At 43.1% G+C, this 25,743-nt stretch overlaps 3 protein-coding genes across 5 annotated transcripts; all 3 read right to left on the bottom strand.

Moving 5' to 3' along the window:
- Window positions 1-3,891: 3,891 nt before the first annotated feature.
- On the bottom strand, window positions 3,892-6,234 carry lratd2b (LRAT domain containing 2b). The gene is made up of 2 exons (XM_079164178.1): window positions 6,079-6,234; window positions 3,892-5,769 (listed from the first exon to the last, which is right to left on the bottom strand). Exon 2 carries the CDS (start codon window positions 5,559-5,561, stop codon window positions 4,752-4,754), a length of 810 nt encoding a protein of 269 aa, XP_079020304.1. The 5' UTR covers window positions 5,562-5,769; window positions 6,079-6,234; the 3' UTR covers window positions 3,892-4,751.
- A 2,591-nt stretch (window positions 6,235-8,825) lies between these two features.
- On the bottom strand, window positions 8,826-12,723 carry nsmce2 (NSE2 (MMS21) homolog, SMC5-SMC6 complex SUMO ligase). 2 transcript variants are annotated; one of them, XM_079163967.1, is made up of 6 exons: window positions 12,357-12,723; window positions 11,562-11,674; window positions 11,108-11,261; window positions 10,019-10,110; window positions 9,680-9,786; window positions 8,826-9,534 (listed from the first exon to the last, which is right to left on the bottom strand). In XM_079163967.1, the coding sequence occupies exons 1-6, from the start codon at window positions 12,469-12,471 to the stop codon at window positions 9,471-9,473; spliced, it is 645 nt and encodes a 214-aa protein (XP_079020093.1). In that variant the 5' UTR covers window positions 12,472-12,723; the 3' UTR covers window positions 8,826-9,470. The 2 variants fall into 2 exon arrangements, with proteins under 2 accessions (XP_079020093.1, XP_079020092.1); XM_079163966.1 differs by having other exon boundaries at window positions 8,826-9,210.
- Window positions 12,724-12,896: 173 nt separating this feature from the next.
- Window positions 12,897-25,131, bottom strand: washc5 (WASH complex subunit 5). 2 transcript variants are annotated; one of them, XM_079164102.1, is made up of 29 exons: window positions 25,096-25,131; window positions 23,734-24,010; window positions 23,342-23,487; window positions 23,034-23,118; window positions 22,721-22,821; window positions 22,017-22,209; window positions 21,672-21,824; window positions 21,404-21,517; window positions 20,790-20,961; window positions 20,469-20,596; window positions 19,671-19,800; window positions 19,162-19,274; window positions 18,417-18,583; window positions 18,060-18,135; window positions 17,757-17,867; window positions 17,137-17,277; window positions 16,651-16,731; window positions 16,367-16,468; window positions 16,093-16,272; window positions 15,810-15,934; window positions 15,385-15,547; window positions 15,115-15,217; window positions 14,947-15,026; window positions 14,739-14,842; window positions 14,471-14,600; window positions 14,259-14,355; window positions 13,804-13,957; window positions 13,564-13,651; window positions 12,897-13,262 (listed from the first exon to the last, which is right to left on the bottom strand). In XM_079164102.1, exons 2-29 carry the CDS (start codon window positions 23,917-23,919, stop codon window positions 13,206-13,208), a joined length of 3,480 nt encoding a protein of 1,159 aa, XP_079020228.1. In that variant the 5' UTR covers window positions 23,920-24,010; window positions 25,096-25,131; the 3' UTR covers window positions 12,897-13,205. The 2 variants fall into 2 exon arrangements, with proteins under 2 accessions (XP_079020228.1, XP_079020229.1); XM_079164103.1 differs by having other exon boundaries at window positions 24,991-25,129.
- Window positions 25,132-25,743: the final 612 nt, after the last annotated feature.

The raw sequence follows: 25,743 nt of genomic DNA, 5'->3' as shown, positions 1-25,743 counted from the left end.
TGACAAACAGGTCGGAGTGCTTGAAGGCAACAAATCTCGGTTCAAGTATGAGGTTTTAATAACCACTGTGGTCTCTGTTGCCTTTCTCTCGCCCAGGTCTCAAGCCTCCCATCCCTCTCTTTCTTTCTTTTATTCGTTCATTCATCCATCACCATCCAAAGGAACAGGGTCAGTTTATTGAAGCTTCCCGCGGGCTCTTTCTTGCTGTCTGGCTCTGCTTATGTAAACCAGACAGGCCTGGCTGACCGAACATGACAGCTCAAACTGAAAGAGGGCCTGACTCCATTCTGACGAGCACAAATTCTACACTCTTCCTCTCGTCACAATGATCAAATCAAAGATATTCTTAGATTGTCTTACAAAGCTATCCTTACACATGATGTCTTGCAGCTTCACCCGGCCTGACTTGCTACGTTGGTATTCTTGTTTCCTTTGTTATTTCGTCGAAAGCATCATGATGTCTTTAAACTGATCATTCAAAGCTCAGCACTTCCCCCAGTCGTAGCTGTTAACAGAGGCTTTACCTTCACATTCTGCTCAGTCCTACCAAACCACATGTGTCAAGGAAAGTGAAAGAAACCACAAAGGAAGGAAGGGAACATTAGTTCCCGTCTGTCTGCGTGGCAGCATACAAACTAAATTCAATTGTTGTGCAGTTGAAAGGTAGCAAGGGCAGCACAAACAGTGCAAAACTAAGTTATGGGAGTGTTGCTTTGAAAAAGGAGAGCAACGCTACAACTCCATAGAGCTGGGAAGGAATGGACTTTGCCATTGTGCAGCTGAAAAAACAAACGGTCGTCCCACGCCTGGACAAGAAAGAATCACAGTCTGAAACGAAACAGTAAACACAGTTCAGTCCAAGTCAAACGGCGAGTCCCATGCTAATGATTGACCACATGCAAGTGGATGGCGCAAGAAGTAAAGTTTACGGTGAAATGTGGAAGAAGAAGAAAACAAAGTTGCATGAGTTGCAGCACTGTGGATCAATAATTGCTAATGAATGCAGTGCCGTTAATTTTGGAGTTTCATTACACTCGCTCTAATTCACAGGAAATGGAACTGTCTCTCCAAACACAAGCATAAACATGATTCAGGTGAGTGGGCAGTTAAATTGGCCTGACAAACATAAACCCCGCAGCACTCTGCTTCTGTCTATAGTGGATGTTTTTAATCTGAGAAAACAAATTCATATTTTTTTTTTTAAGTGAACTGTTGACATGACTGGAAAGTGGCGAGTATCAGACTCTGCTGTTCATCAGTGCTGGCACAATTTGGATTAAAAAAATAATGGTTCAATCTAAGGGCAATCTGTTTTCCTATCTTATCTTACAAGTTCACTCTCTCTCCCAACAGCCATTCATAAATCCTATTCTTTGCTGCTCAAAGAGGAATCCTATTGGCAAAAACCTTAGCAGCTCATAGATGCTGTTTGAGTAGCAAATAAAACTGGGAATCTATTAAAATCCCTAAAGTGAGATTCATATTCTAAATAGTCGAGCACATAACCTGAGATTGTCAAATGTCCTCACACTATCCATCTCTCAGCTCCACAGTGTTTTTGTCCCACACGGATAACAATCTCACTGTGGCTTAAAGCCACGTCCAAAATACACACTCCCACTTCCTGTAGGCCTGTCAGATAGAATCTCCTCATAAGCACACTCCTCTAAAGTTCAGACATGTTTGCGGGTTGGAAGAAGTTGTTAGATAATGACATTCTGTAAACACAGGGTGGGTTTGATTTGAGCTCTGGCTCGTCCCCAACTTCTGTAAAGTTGCCAGTTGTGCCTGAAGGGTGTGGGCTTTCCTCCAATCCTCCACGGGAAACATGACAGACTCGCTGGCCAAAAGGCTGATATGAATGAGCCAATATGTCAAACCCAAAGCTTCCCCATGGTTTCACACGTTTTTCTGTGTCGCGGTAAAAAGATCTCTCTCTCTCTCTCTCTCTTGCAAGTCGCATCTAATCGAGTTGGGCTGCAGATCACGCTGGTGGCCTTTTTTCTGGAGTCATTAGAGTTTAATCAGGAATGCACTGGCTCAGCTTTCTTGGGCTACTGGACTGAATGAAAGACAAGCTAAATAAAAGATAACCCGTGGAGTTTTCATGATCGGGTCCCTGTTTTGTTTGGTCTGTTTTCACGCGGTTCGGCCGCTCAACAGTTGATGTAGTAACAGCTGTTATCACGTCGCGTCAACAAAGGCGGCGTAGGAGGTGACTGCAAATGTTTTATGAGGAAGAAAATACGTATGCTAGGCCTCAAAGACACACACTTTGTATTTTGGTGAGCAACACTGAAAGTGAACAGAAGCTTTTGTGTACAGGAAACTCCACAGGGCAGCTTTAAGAGTTGACAGAAAAGCGGCACAATAAAACCATACTCCGATTATTATTAATTCAGCTCACAGCTTGGTGCCTTTTTCTTCGCTGAGAGTTATTGTACCACTTTTTTTTTATAGCTTGGGAAATCATAGACAGCACACAAATGTGTGGAGAAAGAACCAAATTGAATAATGCTTTGTCTCACATGATGAAAAATGGGAGTTCATATTCACTATTGTACTCTACTGGAAGCTGCTTTAACATCGTGGGCTGTGACAAATGCTGCTCGGAATCTGTTGCTGCTAAAAAGAAAAAAAATATGACTGATTATCATAAATATACCTCCCATACATACACACACACACACACACACACACACACACACACACACACACACACACACTTTAGATTTCATCACTGGGGTAGACCGTAGAGGATTGAAGAAATGGTAATGTGTCCGGCAGCTTTCCTATTCGGTACTAGTGCTGATGATGATCCTGCTTTGGGTCCAGTGGGACCTTACCTGCAGCAAAATGACTACAGTATTATCTCCATGCAAATATTACCAGAGGAAAACAAACAGGCCAAGTAACTCATGGCTGGCTATGAGCGAGTCATCAGCTTCCTCTGAAACACAGAGCACAGGGGGGGGGGGGGGGGGGGGGGGAGAAAAAAACAAGATGTCTCACGGTTCAAAACAACCTCAGAGCCTGCTGTAATTTCCGTTGCAGCCTCTGTATGTGAAAGTACTGTTAAGTGTTTCACCGGCTTTCATTGTTTGCCACTACTCACACATTGGCATTTAAAATGTCAGAGATATCTACATTTTGACCTGTTGTGAGCTGATAAATAATTGACATTCCTGGCCTGTTTCTCATCACAATTTAAAGCTTATCAAGTTATATAAACTGGAATTTTATAACATCGGATATATATATTATGCTTTTTTTACACAGTGTATAGAAACTGAATGGGGATGTGATTTGGCCGAGTTAAAATTAAGCCCATTTTGACCAAAATGTAATTTAATTCCAGCGGAAGGAGAGAAAGCCAAATACTGTCGAGGAACATTGTGAGCCTGCGGCTAAACTTTGAAAAAATGACTTTATCTTCAGTCAGCAGAGGTGTAAACAAAGCAACATGTCCAGCACGGCTGGAACACAACTTAACACAAGCTCACAAACCTGATGCGTGAGTAGTTTGGGGAGCTGCTTGCTCGGAGGCAAATATTTAGATCAAAACTAGCAGCATTAACCGCTTTAACTGTCGGGCAGCCCACGCTCTCCACCCCAACAAACAAACGGCAAACCTGGGATCTTACTGGTTGAACAGGTAGAGCCGTGGCTCCTCTGGGGTGTGAAGTGATGGTGTTGTTGCTTTCAAAAGAGTCTGTGCAGTGAAACACAATGCTGGTGTTTAGGATGTGGTGAGCTCATATAAAAACCTCTCCTACTTTTCCTGAGATGTATGGTTTGACAGTATTTATTAGCATTGTACCAGAAGTGCCATAAATCATTTAAAATGTTAAAGTTGCAATCCTTTGCCCAAAAAAAAAGAAGAAAAAATAAAACTGTTCAAATATATATTTATTTCCATATTCCTTCATACAAACATCTTTTTTTGCTCCAAAAAATAAACTGTTGACACGGGTGAATCAGTCAAAGTGCAGTCATAGCTGTGTCCACAAAGTGGTCAAAGAGTGGGTAAAGCTGAGTGATGATTGGATAGAAAGCAATAAGAAGGGCACCCCCTCAAGGTTGGCACACAATAACAAAAAACAAGCATTCGTCTCTCGTCCAATCTGTATTGATCGCCATCACCTGAGTCGTACAGGACCGAGGGCTTTCAGCACTCTCGTCAGGTACAAGTACATTGGAGAGGTTTTGCTCCTCTGTGCAAAGATTCATTGGACTAGAAAGATAATTATGGGCAATTCTGACTTCATCCCCAAATGATTAGACTGCAGGTGCAGCTCCGATGCAAATGTATCCATCATAGCAAGTCACTTAATCTTGGGGGTTGAGTGTGTCAAAATCACATTTTTCTTAGGAGGGAGGACATTTGCCACTTCCAATTTCCATTTCGTTCCGCAGCAAATCAACATGTGGGGATTTTGTCTTTAACCCTCGTGATCTGCTTTGCTAGCGCGCTTGAGAGTGAAACAAGTCGGGGCCTTTCCTCTCATTTTGGAGGAAGCAACTGTTCAAATTGTAACTCCCTGTTTGGATTGTGATTTGTTTGCAGTGTGGCACGGTGCAACAAAGCCCACGGGAAAAAAAGCAAAACTGTTATTTGCTCCCTCAAACAACACACGGGTTTTGTTTTTCCAGCATGAAAAGTGTGAATGTGTCTCTCCCCCCCCCCCCCCATTGAACACCTCCTGTAAGCTAAAGCTCCAACCAGCACCAGGTGACCAGAGCATCCGCTGTCAGTTGACAAAACGCTCCTCTTTGTTTTCATGTGTTGCGTTCAAGTGGTTGGCCAGCTCTTGCGTCACAGCATCTTTGCCGATCTGATCGTTCCTCCTCTTCTCCATGATCACGTCCTCCAGGCTTTGAAACTCCAGGACGTGAGTCTTCTTCTCCGAAAAGAGCAATTTCAACCGGTACGGCTGCTTGCCTATCCGTATCTCCCCTCCGATTTTAAACTCCCGTTTGCCAAAGCGGCACCAAGCGGCAAAGCACTCAGAGTTTCTCCAGTACAGCTCTCGGTCCCTCGACCCAACGTGGTCCAGGGCGTTGCGCACGATCATCTCCGGCGGGAGCGCGCGGTACCTGTAGAGGCCGTTCACTATCCTGCCTTTTTTGCCCTGGCTCACATCGGTGAGAAAGTTGTTCTTTATCTCGGCCCTGTGCATGTGGACCACCTGGAAGTCCCCCACGTACACGGCCCAGTGGGGATACTGTCCGGTGGCCACGAACTCCAGCAGGTCTCCCGGTCTGCACTTGTTCAGGAGACTTTCCGCAGAGTGAGTCGCGGCTCCGGCGTTCGTCTCGTAGACGCACTCCTCTCGGTAGTAAATCGCGCACTCCAGCTCGTCCCGGGGGTCGAAGGGCTTCTCCTCGTGGCTCACCGCGTGGCGGTCCAAATTGTCCTCCTGCTCGTCGTCGTCGTTGGAGAAAATGTACGAGACGCCGATCCGCGGTCCGTCGTCGTCTTCCGGGTCGAACCCATTTGGGTCAGACGTTGGCACCTCTGCGTAAGTCAAATGCGTTAGTTTCTCCACCTGGTTCCCCATAAAGGTGACAGGTGGATGCTGGGAGGTGGATTCAGACGAACGCAGAAACAGGATCCACCTGTTCTTTCTTCAACCAGGGGAGGAGAGACGGAGGGTTTAAGGCGCAGCGTTGTGCCGTGTGTCAACTAAATCCAAAGCAGTGAAGACGGACACCAATAATCCATGTCCGGCTGGGCACGTCCTCCAAACGAACGCCAACTGCGCCGACCTGTACACAAATAAACAAGACAGAAGCGTTAACAAAGAACTCAGAGAACTACTCTGCGCTGTTTCTACATTCCCAACAGGTGTGACCTGACACACCTGTTGGCTCACAGTTTCCCACATAGGCTACTACTCACCGGATATAACTACTGCTACATTCACTTCTTACACCGCCTCAGTAGCCTACTGTTTGACATCACCTACACTTCTGCCGTCATGTTAAGTCTCTCTCACCGGTATACCCCACCACCAGTCCGGTTCATCTTCTACAGGTCAGTCCACAGTAAAGTCTCAGGAGAGCAGACGGACTCACCTGCAGTTCGGCTCCTGGCAGCAGCTTTCTCACGCGCCCCTGTCGTCACATCGGTAACAAAAAAAAAAAAAGCAAAACAGGGTTTCAGACGGCGCTGGCGGACGCTCCTTCCTGTGCGCGGAGGAGGCTGTTGTGTGGTTTGCTCTGCTGTACTGTCTGTCTGTTTGTAGTATGAACCACAGTGTTGCAGCGAAACTCACCCAGGACCCAGCGACTGCTGGGAGGTGCATTTAAAGCGACAGTACGCCTTTTATTCCTCTCTCCTCTTTTACATTATTCAGTCTTCACTTTACTTTACATAAGTAGAAACAAATCTACCATATGAGATTATTATGAGGTTATTGAAAGGAGTTTATCACTTCTTTTTTTTTATTAATTAATTTAATCAATATAGTGTAATACATGTTATGTGTTCAGTATACAGTATACTGGATGAAAATACAACAAAAATATGTTTATTTATATAAATATATTTTTTCATTGCAACCCATAATATGGAGATGTGGGATGTTATAGGGATACATAATTTAAAAAACAAACAGAGTTCTCATTACAACACATACACACTGAAGTCAACGTGTGATCAATACAGTGATTTTTTTTGAAGGGGGGAGAATAATCACAAATGGTCCAAAACATACAGCATGGAGCATACAGTATATCTGGATTATACATCAATATCTTTGATAAACACGTTTATAGCCTACGGAAATAAGAAAATAAAAAATGTATTCAGTAACAATGCTCCCTTGAACTTGAGGTTGCGTCATTAACAAAAACAACCCAGATATACAATCAAATACAGACTGACTTTAAAGAGTTAAATGATGCTTTCTATATAACTTTGCACTGGATTTGGACATTTTTCCTCCAAACCTCTTGAGCTATAATGATCTACACATCACTGATGCCAGCGGGGATATCGCAACAGAAATGTTAAGTATCTCTGAGATTCACTCTGCTTGCATTGAACTTCACAGTAGACCTATTTTCTTTCCAGCAGACATTTTGACGTGTCATTGTAGCAAAAGCACAGGTGTTGCTAATTGCCATCAACAATGTCTCTGTCCTTTCTAAATGTCCCAGTAAGTCAACTTGCTCCCTGAAAACCAAGGCAGCTAAGTGAAATTCAGCACTCATTCACTTTATCATTTAGACCTGAGCATTTAACGTGGCGACGCGTCAACATGGCAGTGAAAAAGGAGGATATTCCAAGTTTGCAATTAACAGTACAAGTAGGACCACGGGACTCTGAATGCAGGATTAATCATGAAAGTAGTAGTTACATCAGGTACAGTAGTGTTGAACATTGTTTTGTGTCTGTGCACAATTCACAGTACTTTCTCACTTGCAACCTTAACTGTGGTGTAAAGGAAATAGTTGTATTTACTTTAGAGGGGGAAGTCATGAGGGCAGTGTGTCAGCAGTACAATGAACCAGACTCTTGTTTGGATTTAGCCCCAGAAAGCAGTGGGGACAAAAGCATGACACCTCAAATCAAACCAGAATTTTGGACCACCGACCGGTCTGATCTGAGCCGCGCCGTTCTCCCCCTTCTCCATCCACCCTCTGCGCCAGGACTCCTGAGCCACAAAGTGAGACTACGTTCACTTCCTGCCAAAAAGGGTAAACCCCTCCTTGGACAAGCCAGCTATTGAGGCTTACACAGTGTCTCAGGCAGCCATTACACATACTTCTTGGAGCTTTTGAACAGATGAATGTGAATTCCTGATCAAACATAACCAGAAGAAAGCAAACATCTATGGGGAATTGATTGGGTTTTTTTCCCCCCTCAGTGGTGCATGTCTGTACAATATTGTGATTGAATTTCTGAGGATATTTACAGCTCTGCCTCCCTCCAAAGAAACAGCTCAATGGCTCTGCCGGTGATACGGCGAATGCAGTGCGGATGCTTGTTTGCGTGCACTCTCCACTAATTGAAGTGTTGTTGTTAAATTACCTGTGACTTCACATGTTGTGCAGTAACCACGATTAGCTTCGCAGAATGCTAATTCACAACGAAGTAGAGTGGAGAAATGAATGAAGATCATTTGTTGCCGGTTAATATCTCGATGGGCTAAATGCTCTTAGTGCTGCGTGACGTACTCTTCGGAGGGGCAAGAGCAATTAGAGATTTTTTTGAAAATGCGTGATGCAAGGTTATTAAAAGATTAGCTTCACCTAGTTTCATCTCAACACAGCCTTTTGTTTGTTTCTCTTTTGGAACAAAGGCCCTTTACAAGGAGCGAGAGCAGGCTGGATGGAGAGATTTAATCACATAAGTGCAAAGTGCATTCCTGCAGATGTTTGACAACGGTTTGTTAATGGCTCATTCAAATAACTTTTTTTTTTAAGGAAATGAATTTAGTATCTCCTGAAGCTTAGCTTTTACTTCAGTTAGAAGAAACTGTTATTTTAATAAGGAGGATCACAAGTCACATTAAGATTAACATTTTTAAATATGTAAAGTGCATACACTTCTATATGCTCGATGATGAGCAAAGACTAAAATGAGCACTTCCTGGATTCATAGTTGCCAGTAGAGGTCACAACGCTATTAATAATCCTCCATCACACCTGGAATATACAATTTATAATCCAGAGATGAAAAATGTATTTCTGAACATAGATCCTGTGTCCTCATGCAAACACTGCTCTCTTGTGGTTCTGTCAACGTACTGCATAGTGTTACGATGATACAAACATATCTACAGTCACTCCCAATCACAAATGCAACTTTGGCCGTATTCATTTATCAAAAGGTCTGCCGCTTTTATTTACATAAAAAAAATACTCCAGTTGAAATACAAACAAATCATCACTTATTAAAATCTAATTTGCCGGATGGCAGAGTTTTCCTCAGGTACAAATCTCTGAGTAGAACTAGTTTCAACCGACGACTGATGACAACAAGTGGCTCATAAATACTGCCAACAACATACTCCTTCCTAAAATGCAATTAATTCCCTTGGCACGGGGTATATTATTAAAGATTCTGCCACTAGAAATGCAAAACAGTACTACGTGCGGCTGCTGTGTCTCTTTTGGCTCTGGATCTTTCTCCTCAGCATCTGGTCAGGAATCAGATCCGACTGCCTCACGTCGGTGTTCCCACAGCCCACCACAGGACAGCTAGAGGGCAGACAAAGATCGCTTAAAAGGCCGTCTAAACGCACAAATAGAATATGCAAATTCGCTCCAATGTGAGCAAGCGCGAGTTAAAAACATCTCTGCATTGATACCGACAGGCACTTTGGGGAGGATGAGGATAAAGTGCGGTTACAAGTGCAACAGCATTTCATCAGTCAAGACACCTAATCACAATACGGCCCCTTTGAGCATTGCTGCTATAATTGTGCATGGAAGGCGTGTGCGGTGACCACAGTCGGGACTCAAGACGATAGGACGGTGTCTTTGACGACAACAGAAGCCGGCGCTGGGATTTCATCAGAGTTCCTTTAGGAGCAGCCACATTTAAATTCATTCCGACATCAAAGCAGGATAATAAAGAAAATGTGAATTAAGGCCGACTGCTGGTCTCAAGGCAGCACGCCAAGTTGTTTACTTACAAAACAGTCCTCCAAGGGAGAGTGTGTCTTACCGGCATTTCTTTTTCTGGCCTTGTTTTGCTTTGATCAGGCCCAGTATGGCAGCTTCATCATAGTGGTGGTTACACTTCTTATTCTTCATCGGGTTCACCATTTCCACCTTCAACACAGATTCACAGCGGCGTTATCAAATGTTCAGCTGCTAAAACATCAACATCAAGGTGGTTTCCTATGTCTTTGCGACACTGCAACTAATACTGTATGTTGTTGTCAGAGATCAGGTAGGGTTGTAATAAGATGCAAATGTTTTGAAATAAGAAGAAAAAAAAAAGCATTCAACTGGAATATGTAAACTGGTAGAAATAACACATGAGCAGGCTGCAGCAGTCTACCTGTGTGAGTGGGCAGGTCAAGTTGACTTGGCTCTGTGTAACAGCGACGTCTTCATCGAGCTCCTCCATGTTCTCCACCGACTCTTGGTTGGCTGAAAACACAACATGCAGACGGTGAGCTTCCAAATGTCCGACCACAGTAATAAGTGACGTACTGGATGGATGACACGGTGGCCGGAGGTTCTACAGCGAGAAGGACATGGATATGGCTGAAACTATATTTATGGAATACAGAAACGTGGTAATAAATTCAGAGCTAATTCAGCATGTAATGGAATGCCATAATGATGTAAGAAACACAGCCGTATACATTTACAGTAGCACACATAGCCTAGAGACATTACACCAACAGATACATGTATGTAAGAAGATATGCTCACACAGGCATCCAACACACACACACACACACACACACACACACGAAGCAATCTCCCCTTTTTTTAAAACATGAATAAAGTTCACTTTATACAGTGTGCTCTTCCAAGCGTTGATGCAATGGCCAAGCCAATAAGGTTACATATTCCAATTTTTAGACGTTAAGAGAGCAAAATGTAAGCTTCATAAAGTATCCCTCCGTGCGAAAAATTTGGTGATTTGACACTCTTAAAGTGAACAAGAATGATGGTTGATGAGTTAAGGCTTCACAGAATACATTATGTTGACCGTACATTAAATGATCTCATAGTCTGGGTTTTTTTTCCCCACAATGCAACTGTTGGGAATGAGTCAGACTGGGGAAATAACATTGGAACAGAGAACCTCAACATATGGCCTTGCCCAAGCGTGGCTACGTTTTTAATATGGGGTATAATAAGGACAACAATTAAAAAGCCGAAAATAACAGCTACAGGGTGACAGGCAAAGTTAATTAATCAACAGTGAACAAAGGGAGTTGTGCGTTTTAAAATTCAGCTAATTATTCTAAAAAAAAAAAAAAGGACCCCTCCCAAGACTTCTCTCTGCTCGGCTGAGCAGCCCTCCTGCAAGCACAGCTATGATCAAAGTTTATTAAAAGTCGTGAATACATTGCGTTGAGTCCAGCAGTGCATACATTTTGGATTATTTCTCCCATCTCTCCGGGCCCCTTACCTTGGTTGAGAGAGTTCTTCATGCTGTCCATGAAGGCCATTACCTTGGGGTGACTCTGCAGCTCGGCGTCAGAGAGTCTGGCTATTCTCTCCGCGAACTGCTCCTTCACTTTGGCCGACAGGCTGAACATGGCCTCGGGCTGCTGTGTGTTAACCTACACAAGCGGAAGTAGATTAGGCCGTTTCCTTGACCTTTACAATTAGTCAAATTCAGTGTTTTCCCTGACATTTAAAACCAACACCTTGACATTAAGACTTGCCACTCAAAAAAAAAAATCGGTGTGGACGCAGCGAAGCGAGAGCTCAATGACCTGACAAAGAACCACTCGTCTATACGCACTTTTTGTACATCCAAGCCCTTATCCCGGTGATGCATCTTGAAGCTGACCCGATCCTTTAGTATAAGGGGAAATGTTTTCCACTCATGTGATTAGACGGCGGCGGGTTGCTCTCACCTCTGATGTGACTTGTTGCACAATGTCAACAAAGTGGTTGATTTCTCTGTCCAGCTTGGCACACTCCAGAATCATGGCCTCCATCTCCTTGATGCCCGGATTGTCCCCTTCATCTGTAACATAACCGCACACACACAGAGTGATGGGCGTATTCAGATCATTTACTCGAGTACAAGTAGTAATACCACACTATAAACGTACTACATTGTGTGCAAAAGTCTTGCATTGAACATCTTTATGTTAAAAAAAAAAAAAAAGATGTATTAGCAACAGATGTATCAAAAGTACAAATATATACTCATCATGCAGATTGGCCCCTGCAAGTATATTCATATATTCCAGAATTATTATTATCATTGATGCATTAACATGTATCTTAGCTGGTCACGGTAGAGCTAATTTAAACTACTTATTACTGTTGGGTGGTTTAATCTATTCTAATGCATCACATGTTATAACCCTATGATGGATTTTGCTTGTAAATTATTTATATTTTAAGTACACAAAGCTATAGATGCCACATAAATGTAGTGGGTTAAAAAGTACAATAACTCCCTCTGAAATGTTGTGGAGTAACGTTAGCATTAAATGGAATAGTAAGTAACTTTCCTCAACATTGTAACGTTACTCCAAGTACTGTAACGTCATGTACTTTTCATTACCACTACTGGAAATACACTTGTTCAATCAAAAATAACGTTACTATCATAGCCAGGTACTTTGGGAATGTCCCTGGTGACTGTAACGTTAGCGTTACGGTAGACACAAACAGGCTAATAAACGTGTCCTCTTTACCCTGTGTTTCCGCCAGGTCCATCGCCACATCGGTCACTACGTCCATTCCTGTCCCGATGTCCGCCTGACACGACTTCAGACTCGACAGTGTTCCGTGAACGGCGCTCAGAGACATCACGATCTTATATCTACTGAGACCACCGACTAACTGCAAGCGACCCAAAGTTGAGCTGCGTTAGCCTCGCTTGCTAAAGTTTACGTCCTAGCTTCTGGTCTGGTTAGCCTAGCTAGCTAGCTAACGTGAATTGACGAGCTACTTCCGGTATGAGTGTGAAGTAGCAGTGTCTTTATCTGTGTCCGTTTGTTGTACTAATGCTATTAAGAAGATAAGCAACCGTGAAATGCATTACAAGAAAACACGCAAATCACCCGCGAAAAACTACAACAGTAGCTACTACAGCCAAGATACTTCCAGGTTTGTTTTTGTTCTTTTCAAAATAAAGGCCTTGACCAAAAGATCCACTTATCAACTGAAGAGAAACAACACAAGATATTATGAACAATCGTATTTATTACTAAATATTATTTGAAAATGGCACAAAGTGATAATACATAAAGTAGGCAAATAAGCTATTTAAATTTTATATCTATGTACAATCTATTATTAGTGCATTAAGACATTAATGGTCAATGAAATGTGTAAATGTGTAAGTAAAACAAGCTTTTTCATGGTAGACATTGAAGCACAGTCTGTAAATAATAAAATGAATAAAGTGATTTTTTTTCTAATTTTGCTGCTTCAGTTTAGTTTTTACACACCTATGCTTTTCCTAATGTGACAAGTCAAAATGTAAAACGTATGGCAACAAAAGCATAGTGGTGCATGACGAAGATGCTTCATCCAGATCTTCACAGTATTGTTCTGAACTCATCAAAAATGAAACTGGGCACATGGGCTTCGGCCACCTTAAGAATACAGGAAAAAAGGAGAAATATACATTACTATCCCACAGTACGTAAAAATACAAGACAAAGTGCTCAAAACATGTCTATAGTCTTATTCAGGGCATGGTGCTTTATGATAAACTTTCTCACAGCTGAAAGGTAGTACATACATAATAAAGGTATTACATTACAATACAGCTGCTCAACATATAAGGGTAGAACTGTCAGAAATCAAAGCTACCCGCAGTTTATATCAATTGTTATAATTTACCACATTTGAACAACCTTACTATCAGCAATGCTAAGGTCAAAGTTGGCCTACCTTGCGTGACAGTTTTGTGTACTTCACATAGTCTTCCAGGAACATCAGCGCACCCACCACATCAGAAGGCATGTCAGGGATCTTCTGACTATAATGGGGTCAAATGTAAACTCAAACGTGAGTCCATAAAGCCATAAAAAGGATAGACTTCATAAAAGTATTCGGATCAAGCAAACAGAAACAACATTTTAAACCACACACACACACAAAAAAAAAATGTAGTCAAGTCTGACTTGTTACCTTGTGCACTGCTCCATGATCGAGCGGATGAACTGACCGATGAGAGACAAGAACTGCTGTGTGTATCTTGAGTGAAACTGCTTGAGCAGGGTGAGCACGCCGAGCACTAGCGGAGGCCAGTCAACTGGATCTGTGGCTTTCTTGCAGGTCATTCCTGGGAAAAGTCGAGCGGCCATTTACATGTTTGATGCAGCCTTACGTACCAAGTCCGGCACACTGACTGTAAAATCCACCACATCACTCATCACTATTATAACAAGCATCTGGTGGGCTCACAATCCTTAAACCTTCGGGTTTAAGGATGAAAAACTACATTGAAACTGTAAGAGGTGCCTGTTATACCATGTGGGCACACTGGTTTGACCTGTTGCACTCACGACTGTACAACTTAATAACTCGTGAACCACGGTGCGATAAAAGCTGTAACATAGTAAACTGGAGAAAAAAAAACATGCCTTGGTTTTTGTTGTACTGAAGTTTAGGCAGGTGAGCGATAATAAACAGGAAGTTGATGATGGGGAAGTACGGAAGGCGCTTTGTGGTGATGTAGATCTGTGAGAGACACAAATGCAAGAAAAATGGTCAGACAACGACAGACACGCTTCAGTTTGTGGTGGTTTCTGAAAAACAACTATTATTTGTCAAACAACGCTCATTATCTCCGGACCTTGTTGAGTGGGTTGTGAATGCCGGCGGCCTCCAGGTGGGCAGTGATGTCATACAGAAGAGTGTTGTCCTCTTTAGGGTAGGGCAGCGATGGATCCTGGTAGTGAGCTTCAATGTCGGCCAGCAGAGACCTGGCAAGGGCACAGTAAGAGTTGATTTCAATTTTAATCAGGAAAAATACACACCACATATCTTTTTAACAGTCATTGATATACTACCAGTACTTGGCAAAATAAATGGTCATAATAAAGTGGTGAGACTTGACTGACTTGTTGAGGTTTTCCAGGGCAGCAGCCAGGTGTTTGGAGTCAAACTTGCAGGAGTAGTTCAGCTCATTAGCGATCTGCTGTCTGAGAATCTGCATCTGACCAACCTACAACAAACAGAGTGGCAGGTAAGCACAGGACGAATATCTAAATTAAAGTAATCAATAATCATTTTCTATTCACACCATTAGGGAACATCATGGACCAGTACCTTCATGATGGCCTCCAGGTATGCGCCCCAGATCTTCTGGGTTTTGCCCACAGCGCTCGCGTACACTTTGCTGGCATTACCTGTTGCATAAAAAAAACAAATTAATTCTCCTTCAGGAATAAAAAAAGACGCTGGCAGGTTGAAGGATTTCCGATAATGAATACCTACCCACGATACCCTGGATCGGGTTGACAGCACCCAGCATGGCTTTGAAAACATCCACCGCAGCTTTGTCCTTCAGGATTGTCCTCTGAATCCATATCAGGAAGTTCTGATGGGAGAAACACGTTGCTAACGGTGCAAATATATTCAGGTATGCATAGTGTATGCATTAAAGAAAGCCCTTACACACCTGGATTCATTCATTTTTTTGTCCCCGATAAGAGCCTTAGGGTAGCTTTGTTGCACAGCCTGAGAGCTTTATTGTATGCTAATTACCTGAAGTTCCTTGACAATCATGAAGCAGAGCAGGCGGTCTAGTCCATTGAGGCCAAATGTACCCAGAGTGTTCTGGATCTCAGAGAACAGCCTGTTGTTCGTGACCTCGTGGTGGCTCCTCAGGTCGTACCAGGTGTTCAACTGGTCGATGTAGCACGTTACCCTGTAGAAAGGACCAATGTTTGTCAGGGAGCTGAGGAAGACTGCAACATTCAGTATCTACGCACATGACAAAAGCTTGTTTCTTCATCTAAAACTCAGTTGTTCTGAGAAAGAAAAGCACATGTCCCCACGTACACGGGTTCTCCTTTATCTCTTTTGTGAGGCGACATCTGTGAACAGCAGACGTGGTCAAATAACTTGCCAACAAGACTTTTTAGCACATAAATGTAAGTTACTTAGTTCTTATATTTGAGGAGACATACTTGGGATCCGTGATGCGGAGGATCTCTCTGCAGAGACGGCCGATGAAGGTGGCAGACTCATCCACGGAGGGAAACTTTGGGATGGGGATGTGGGTGGACTGGTGCACGCTCTGCCAGTCCTGGATCTGATTGGAAGCAAGGAAAGAAACCGGACGAATCAACTCCCCCGTTACTGACGAATACGCAAACGACCAGAGCGTTTTCTTATTGATTGTTGGTGCACTGGTCAGGGATGTGACCAGAAACCCGCAAGAAGCGTGCTACTGTGTTGAGCTGGGCTGACCTTGGTCCTGAGGAAGCTGTTGCATTCCTGTTCCACATTGTAGTTGATGATACGGGACACCTCCTCCTGCCAGATTTTAAGGCCGTAAATGCTGACGTAGTCCTGGATGTACTCAAACGACCTGTAGAACCCATCCATGGTGGCCGCCATGTCCTTCAACTTGGGCATCAGCTCACTAGGCTGCGAGAGAGGAAGATTCTTGTTTAGTCTCATCGCTTTCATTTTTCACTGCTGTTATAAAAGTATTCAGCGATCAGCAGATCTGAAGTCTGACTTTAGCCCTGAGGTTGAAGATCAATCCTTTGTGGAGAGCGTAAGCTACCCTCTTCACCAGCTCCTTCCTGATGCCATCCTCCAGAAGCTGCTTGGGATCCACCTAAAGCATCACAGTGTGTTGGAAAAGTAGAATCCAGTTACTTCTTCTTCAGCTGCACTGAGGCAGATGTAGACAACATATCCCTGCCTGCATGTTGTAACAACAACTAAACGTCTTTTAATATTCCATCATAATGCTAAAAGTAGGAAACCAAGTCCAAATAGCTGTGTCACATCGTCTACCTTAATGATCCCAACCAGAGTTGTCTTCATCATCAGGATCCCCTCAGTGAAAATGGAGATGTCATGGGTGAGTTTAGCCACCTGTAATCACAAGAAGCAGAGGGATGTTTAGTATAAAGAGAGATGAACGCCAGCTGACGGTGTACTTAACCTGCGTAAATAGAAATGTTCCATGCTGCTTCGTTTAAAGTTTCAATTTGAAATTCTACTCAAAAGTTCAACTCTATAACGATCACGTTTGAGTGACATTTTTTAATTCTCAATATCAGCCTAATTAATGCAATTCAAGTAAGTCTCTGAGCCTTCTTTTCTAATTTGCATTCACATCAAATGAAAAGTAATTTCAGAAACGCCAGCTTAGTATGATTACTGCAGCACACAAGCTTTATTAGCTAATATCTAAAGATGTTTTCTCACGACTTCAATGACATTCTGAAGCACACTCCAGGAGCTACGTGCACATTGTGAAGTGAACGGTTGTTTTACTTCATAGCGAGCCCCGAGCTGGGAGTAGTCCTTCAGCTTGTCCTTGTCTAGCCGCGTCGGCACCTCCATGATGTCGTGGATCTGAAGCTTGATGATCTTGGCCAGAGAGGTGAACATGCTCTCTGGGATGATCTGTAGCACCTGGAAACAAGAAGATAAAAAACCCAAAACTGAGCACCAACATGAATCCAACACCTTGTACCTTTGAGGGGTTTGTTTTTAAGACAAGAAGAGTCGAGACAAGTCTTCAAAAGCAGATGGTGGACGGTGCTGGAAATGAAAAATCTTGTGTACAGCTAGTAGGAGCCAGTCCTCCAGCATAAAGTAACATAGGATGTGGATGATGACACCAGAAGGCGATAGCATAGACGTCCACTAAATTGCCGTTTTGGGGGTAGATTTGCAAAACAGATGGTTGTAGAAACATTAATCATGACCGCAGGTGTTTCTGCAGCCGCCACAATAATTTACAGCATGCGGAGCTCATTTGTTAAAGTCGTGAAAGAGTTTTGAAACAGTGTTCATTTGTGATTGCCACAGGACATGTCAAAGACTCACGTCCTCTCTGCTATAAATCTTTGTAAGCTCATAGGTGGCAACATGACTTTATTTCACTGTACCTTTCGGACATAAGCCACCAACTCTCCAGAGTAGAACTGTGAAACACTCAGCAGGTCAGCGCTGTTGGCCTGGTTGATCCGCAGCAATGGAAGGTCCAATGCAGATGCCAGCTGGTCACACACACACACACACACACACACACACACACACACACACACACACACACACACACACACACACACACACAATCATTATTTTAACATCACAGGTAGCTCTTCTCCAAATCAAGGCAATCAAGTTTTGGGAAGAATTGAAGTTGTTATTCTTTTGTCTTTGTGTGAGCGTGCGCACATGGTCCTAACCTTCAGAAATGTAGCTCTCAGTTTGGTGACCATGGACGGGTTGACTCGAATGCTCTCCTGCATAATCAATGTGAAGCTGCAGAATAAAAAAACAAACAGTTGAATTCCTCTGTAGAGACGCCTGCAACACTGTGTTCTTCTTGGCGGTTCATATTAAAAAGGTAAGCAGACTGTCTCATTGTCTTTGAGTGACAATGTCAAAGACACATCTGTCCCTATATTTATGTTGTTGAGGAGCTTTTCACTGAACCGTGTGTTCTCAAAGCTTAATTTCCTGCTTATTCGCGTTTGCATTGCCATCTTCTTCTTTCCCGGGATTTCTTGGTATGGCTTTACTGTTTATCAGGATGTACTGACCTGTCAATTATCTGCCATGCGTAGGACAGGTCTCCAACTATCTGCATAGTAATGAGCACTTCTTCTTTGATGTTGATGGTGCGGATCATTTGGTGCAGAAACTTCCTGGTGTCAGCCAGGAACTGACAGATCTGCAGGTTTGACTCCAACTGGTGGAACTCCTGGACCTGAAGACCAAACAACCAGCACTGCAGTCACACATCTGTATCCGATGGGTGGGAGGCACTCGCCTGGCAGTCTTATTTTCTCCATGTCTCCATTGGCCTCTATTCAACTTCTGAGTACATTTTGGTGCTGGCTAAGAAGAAGGACGAGCTTATTGTGTAAACAGTTTTCAATAGCTGTAAAAATAAACACAACCCAGTGTTTATGTGTAAATCATATTTGTTCCATTTCGTATTTTACGAAAAGAAAATGAGGGCATGACAATCCACCGTGACAACAATACAAATCTATTATGTACGTCTCTATTTATATGCATTTCATAGCAGTTTGTTTTGTCTCTTTAATCTGCTACCGTTTGCATACATTGTTATTGGATCCACTTATTAGCTATATGCAGGAAGTCAAGGCTATCAGACTAACTCTGCAATATAGTACCAAATTATTCAAATAATGTTATCAAATTCAAATTATACGGTCAGAAGACTTCAATGAAATTTTAGCAAATCAAATCTGGACGCTCAGCACTGTCGGTCTTATGTGAAAATGTAAAGCCGGGGTGAAATGCCTTCATGTCGCTCACCTCAACGAGAGCCTGTATGAGCTGAACCGTCTTCCTCCCGGCAGCCGTGGAGTCCTCGTAGTTCAGAGACTCGATCTGCTTTGAGATTTCTCTGAACCAGGCCTGCAGGTTTTCTGCGAGGAGCAATACAGGTGTGTGGTGCGGGTGGAGAAAGAGTGTTATCAGTATTTCTCACAAGTGGTGGTTAAAAAAAAAAAAAAAGGGTCTTTACTAGAGCTAGAGTCGCAAAACAACAGAAGTTTGACTGATGTAAATGTAATCCGCCTCTCCCTGCATGCGTGTCCTTGATGCATTTCTCCCTCTATGTGTCCCTGCCTCAACATTTGACTTTGAACAGCTTGAAGCTTAAACTCATTTAAGCATTCTGAGTTCCAACACTGAGATAATCCGCCGCATTCAGAGCATGAAACGCAGCACGGCTGAGGTTCTTTTAGTCGGTACCACTTCTTCGCTGTGTGTGTGTGTGTATGTAATCCTTTCACCTTATCCATCCTGACAGTGCAACTCACCGTTTTTCTCCACTCTGGTAAGAGGCTTGACGCCAGAGAAGACTTCGGCCAGCTCAGTCATTCTCTCTGACCCCTCCTTCTGGAAGCTCTCCCATTTGATCTGCTTCTCTGACAGCATCTGCTTGAACATCTGGAAGAGGGACGGGCACAGACGCTCAGTCGATGTGGAGGGATTAGTCGGACGAGATGTGTAATGAGAACATTAAATTTGCGTCCTCTCCTAATGATAGACCGGCTAGCCATATGTTGTCTATGCTAATAGACGACAGCGGGGACGCACCGAACGAGAAACACAGTTGGCTGGATCAGAGGAATTATTCTGGTATTCATTTCACACTTTCACTCTGGCTGGAAAAAAAGAGAAGCGCTCGGTATGTTTGACAGCAGCTTGAAGGCACGATGAGCAGGATTTGTGGTTGCGGTTTGTAAACACAACTTTCAAAGTTGGCCCATCCTCCCCGGCTCAACGAGGGTCGCGGTGCTCGCCAGTTTGTGAAAGTCAACCCCAGATTCTCTCTCATTTAGGAACGAGCTTTGTCCCCGTGGTGTTTTTTTGGCATTGTGTCCACCTTTTTTCGTAGCTTCCTCTTGGATGCGTTCTTACAATCTAGCACCTGGTGACTACGTTTTTTAATGGATGTCGACAGCGGTTACATTGTTTTTTAAGGAAAATCCTACTCATTGTGTCTTAAACAACACCGTGTCCATCCTCCTTCGTTGAACATCTTCCATAATATTAATGACAATTTGCTCTCGACTCTTTATCTTTCCATGTTTTCCCCGTCGTCGTTCGCTCACCTCTTTGAGTGTGAACTCAAACTGAGCAGTGTCCAGCAGCAGCTGGAACAGGATCTTGGCGTTGTACTTGGAGTCGTTGAGAACTTGGTCTTTGATCTGACGCAGTCGCTTGTTGTTTAGGTCATAGGCTGTGAGAAAAGAATTGGAAATGAAAGACCTATTTTTTAGAAACATAAGAAAAAGTCACAAAGTTGGAAGTCTGCAACAAACATATATGAACTTTCCAGCTCGCACCAACTAGAAAAGGACAAAAGTGAAATTTGCTGCATAAATGAAGTAAAACATACATTTCTTACAATAAATTCTACCCGACGTTCTCACCTGACTCTGCTAAGTGCAGCATCAGCCAGCGGATAGCGACGTTGCAGTCCCTCAGACAGTTGAGTAGTTTGGGAATGTTGTCCAGGATGATCTCCTCCCTGAGGAAACCTTCTTTTAGCAGCTGCTGCACTTGAGGCCTCAGGCTCTCCATGCTCGCTGCATATCGAGAGGCCTAAACACACAGCGATGGTGGAGACATGTGGTTAAAAGTCATTCATTCACGCCCACAAGAGGCCTTTAGGAAGCATGGCAATGTCTGCAGATGACTCACTAAACAAGGATTACTTGGCTCCCTCCTCCTGCTATGGGTGCAGAGTTCTTCATGACTACGATGCATCTTTGTTAGAGCCCGTGCTTCAATTTGAGCTCATCTGCATTCGCCGACTTTTCCCAAACTTTTCAAGATAAGTTTAAAAATGTCTTTTCTAAAGTCACTGATTTGATTAATACCCTCGTGTTTCAATTTAAATTCTGGCGTCGCACTGGATGACTTGCAAATTCTGCAGACGCAGTTATCAGTACCTGCATACAATAGTGTGTCACACTGAAGGACTGTAACTTGGCAAAGCTGAAGGCTGAGCGACATTGAAGCCAATCCAACTTTTTTTTAATACCTGCTCTTTGATGTTGGCAGAGTCAAGGGTGTAGTTGAGCGCGATCTTGGCCGCTTTGTACGGTTCCCAGGCCTCCACCAGGTTCACTGTGATCCCCATGTAAATACTGATAACCTGAGGACACACACAACACATACACTTCAGTTAGAAAAGCCAAAACCCACCACAGTACACGGCATAACATTCTTGTTACGTTGTTTACATTCAGCTCTCGTCTACTGGCATGACATTATTGGTGCAGATTCCCACCGTGTACCAAATGTCTTACCCAGTTGTCAGGGAAGTACTTGTCCACTATCTCCCTCATCTTGGCCTGCTGGGTGTGCAGTATGGAGGGGCTGAAGTAGAGGCAGACATAGAGCATGGCGGCCTGGTTAGCCAGCGCTGTGCTACGATGCTCTGGTAGAGGGTACGCAGACACCTGACGGGACAGGAGGGGAAATGTGCTTTTTAGGTCCCAAACATTTCAAACAGTCTCCTAAAAACCTACAACAGGACATTTTCACAAAAAAAGTGAACTCAAATATTAAATAAACTTAAACTCTAATTTAAAGTTTTAAAATTATTTTTAGCAAAAGTTTAAAGTTATGCTCGGCCAAATGTTGTTTCTCACTTGGTTGTATATGTCGTCCGAGCGCAGCCTCCCAATGACCATGCTAATGAAAGTGGAGCTGATGGGAACTCGTTGGAAGTAGCTCTCCGGGTAGTTGGCCGGCCGCTTGGATCCAGGCTGACTGGAGTAGCCGGTGCTGCGCAGGAGCTTGCAGATGTCATCCAGGTTGGAGTCGGCCGATGAGCGGGCAGCGCTGAAGGAAAGGGGGGGGGGGGGTTTACAGACAGAGGCAAGTGAGGATAAAGGTCGCATGCTGCTTGTTGTTATCACCGGTAAAGCATAATGTGATGATTGAATAATTTTGCCATAAAGAACTAAAATGATCAATTCAGATCAATTCTGTGTGTATCCCGGCATTGCGGAGATGAAAATTTATTCAAGTATGAACATTATAATTATAAAGAAACAAATATTTTGACGTAAGATAATGTCTGAAAACAGTAGAAAGGAGGAAAAATATCCCATTTCAAAAACATAAAGAGTTGATATTGAGAGGCAGAAAGAGAGGGATAAACAGAGATCAGGTACACCAACGATAACGTTCATATTTTAAGCAAATCCACATGAGAGTCACGCAAAGTGACTCAACTTTGCTGTGAGCGAGGCTCACCGGCAAACGAGTGGATTGAGTCCATCGAGCGCGTGAGTCAGCGAGACGGTGTCGTGAATGTGTGTGTGTGTGGGTGTGTGGGTCACAAGCGCACCTGTATCTATAGTAGGAAACAAGCATCCTCTCTCTGACCTCGCCTTCAATCTTTTGGTCAATAACCAGCAACATGACTCCATAGAGGTAGAGAGCCTCACACTGGGGGGGGGGAGAAAGAAAACATACACAATCAGCTCCCTATGTGTCGTTGTCGGTTAGTTTGAATGCGTTTCGGATGGAAGTCAATCATCAAAGCGGCGAAACAGCCAATTCATTCTGATATGACCTCATCACAGATACTTAGAATATGCTAGCTTGTTCGTGTAACGTTAGAAAAATGAAAAAAACGAATTTGCATGTGTGTTACTTACTAAAAGCTGTTTTCCATCCTCATTTAGAAGCACAGTCTCCAGAGTCTGCTGAATATAAACACCCTCATGTAGGTCATCCAAATATCTGGAGAGAGGAGAAAATTCAATAATAACATCTTGTAATACAGTCTTCATCGTGTTTCGTGGTTTAAAAAGGATGAGGAAGGGGGAGGGGCTTTGAATCAAGGTCGGGGACTGTGTTTTTGTTGTTTCTTTCTATAGGACAGCTCAAAACACAATTACTCTTAAATTGACTGAACTGAATGTGAGCTGAAAAAACAAACCGAAATAGCCTGGTCTTGTCTTACCTGTTAAGATCCACTATGTATTTGTGGACACTCTCGAAAGCCAGATAGAACCTCGACAGAATCTCGATGTTGTTCTCTCTGAACTCTTCATCCAGGTCTTGAAGCTCAGGTTTGGCTTCCAGCTTCCCCTCGTAATACTCTGGACCCTGGCGGAGAAGAAACGTCTTGAAACTCAGGAGGAACTCACTGAGGAAACTCAATCGATACTCAAACGATACATGCTGATGGATATACGGTTATTTTAACTGAACAAATATATATATCCACCTCCTTTTAGTCAACCAAATGCACATGGAGTTAGGTTGTCTCTTCAGCACTTGTATATTAAGCTTTAGACACTATAACTAATTGTCCAAGGCCCCAAAAAATGCATGCCCTGATCACATCCATACCTTAAAGTAGCTGAAGTCACAAATAATGTCTCCATATTTCTGCTGGTCGCTCTTGTCCTTGAGCCTGAAAACTGTCGGGATAAAGTCAGAGAGGCGCAGGAGCTCGGCAATGATGGCATTTCCTCTGGAGACTATCCTGAGGACGGCCTGGCCGCACAGGTTGTTCTCCGCCAGGAAGTCCACCATAGCGTCTGGAGGAAGAGGAGGAGGACGGCGCACGAATCAGCCACACCGTGACCCTGTGTTTGGCAGCAGACTGGCTGCTCGAATACTCCAGCTGGGAAAAGAAGAAGGAAAGGCAGGATGTTCGAAAACAGCAGGTAGTTCAATTCAACACCTTTTGATGCAGTTTTTTCATCTGGACAGACTAGTTTCATCCGCCCTGCTCAAGTGTCTTTGAACAAGTCCATAAATGGCATCATCCAGACTGATGCTGGTTCTGACTTCTCCTGACAAATGCAAAGATCAGGTTCAGGAAATAGCTTATTACATTAGTATTACCGTTACTTAGCAAATGTCTAGTAATATCACATACAGGACTGTCTCAGAAAATTAGAATATTGTGATAAAGTTCTTTATTTTGTGTAATGCAATTAAAAAAAAAAAAATGTCATGCATTCTGGATTCATTACAAATCAACTGAAATATTGCAAGCCTTTTATTCTTTTAATATTGCTGATTATGGCTTACAGCTTAAGAAAACTCAAATATCCTATCTCTAAATATTAGAATATCATGAAAAAGTATACTAGTAGGGTATTCAACTAATCACTTGAATCGTCTAATTAACTCGAAACACCAAGGGGTTTCCTGAGCCTTGAAAAACACTCAGCTTGGTTCAGTAAACTAAATCACACGTATGGGGATTATCACAATATTCTAATTTTCTGAGACAGTCCTGTATATCTCTGTGTATGAAAATGGAGGTTTTCTCACTGGGAATATACCGCGACAAGCATTTAAAGTACTTTAATGCATTACAGTTACACTCATTCTGACAGGTTTTAACGTTAATCCTGTAATGTCTGCGTTGGTACCGTTTTAACACGCTGAGGTTTCACAATTCCCAGGTTCCTTGAAGACACATCGACACACATTGAGAATACTCGTTTAGCTTTTAATGTATTTGTTTGGTTAAACGGAAGAATTTGAGGAATGTAGTCATTATATGGTCATGCTAACGTTAGCATAGCCTGCTAGCTACTTTGATTAGCCTTCAATGCTGCAGACGACCCGACGTGAAAAGATGCAACATACCGTGGTAAACAGAACCTTTTTGTCTTTTCTTTTTTTTACACCTGTGTGATTTAATTTAAATATCCGGACATTTTAAAAGCCATAGACTGTTGCAAAAGCACTCGCCTCTTTAGATCTTCTCTTCCCTGTTTACTTCCTCATGACCAACCACATGACTCTGCCGGTGGGTGTGTTTGATTCTGTTCACTCAGCGCGCCGGAGGAGAGCGGGGTGTATGACTTCCACCACCAAAAGTACATTTGCTTTTTTTTAGAAATCAGTGTTTTGCTCTCCATCTTTATTTGCTTTTTTTAAAACGATCATAACCTGATGAACCGTTTGAAATGTCTTGCGGTGATAACACACGCCAATGTAAATCAAAGATATTTATATCAGCCGAATCTAAAAACTCTTTAAATTCCGTTCCTCAAAGACAACATGGGTCTGCTGAGGTGGGTACTCCTTCACTGGACACCCAAGTCATGAAACTCAGCTAGGGGTACATGTTTCTCTAGATGGCGACAGAGATCCACTATAGCATCCCTTTCTCTCTCTCTCGCTGCTGCCTCGCTGCAGTGAGTGTAGTGTGCTGTGAGTGCAGATTTCTGGCTCCACGGGGATGCAGTGATTTACGGGGGTCGAGGAGTGAGAATAAGCTTGAACTGAAATGAAACCAACCTACTGTGGAACACCTTAGAGATAAATCCAAGGCCACGAAACATAACACCCTGTAGCCGTCAGTCCACAAATTTAAATAAAAGTATTTTCCTGGAG

Source organism: Pholis gunnellus (assembly GCF_910591455.1).
Source record: "Pholis gunnellus genome assembly, chromosome: 8".
Taxonomy (NCBI): domain Eukaryota; kingdom Metazoa; phylum Chordata; class Actinopteri; order Perciformes; family Pholidae; genus Pholis; species Pholis gunnellus.
The sequence above is the reverse complement of the archived record's forward strand: the minus strand, read 5'-3'. Positions and strand labels throughout refer to the sequence as shown.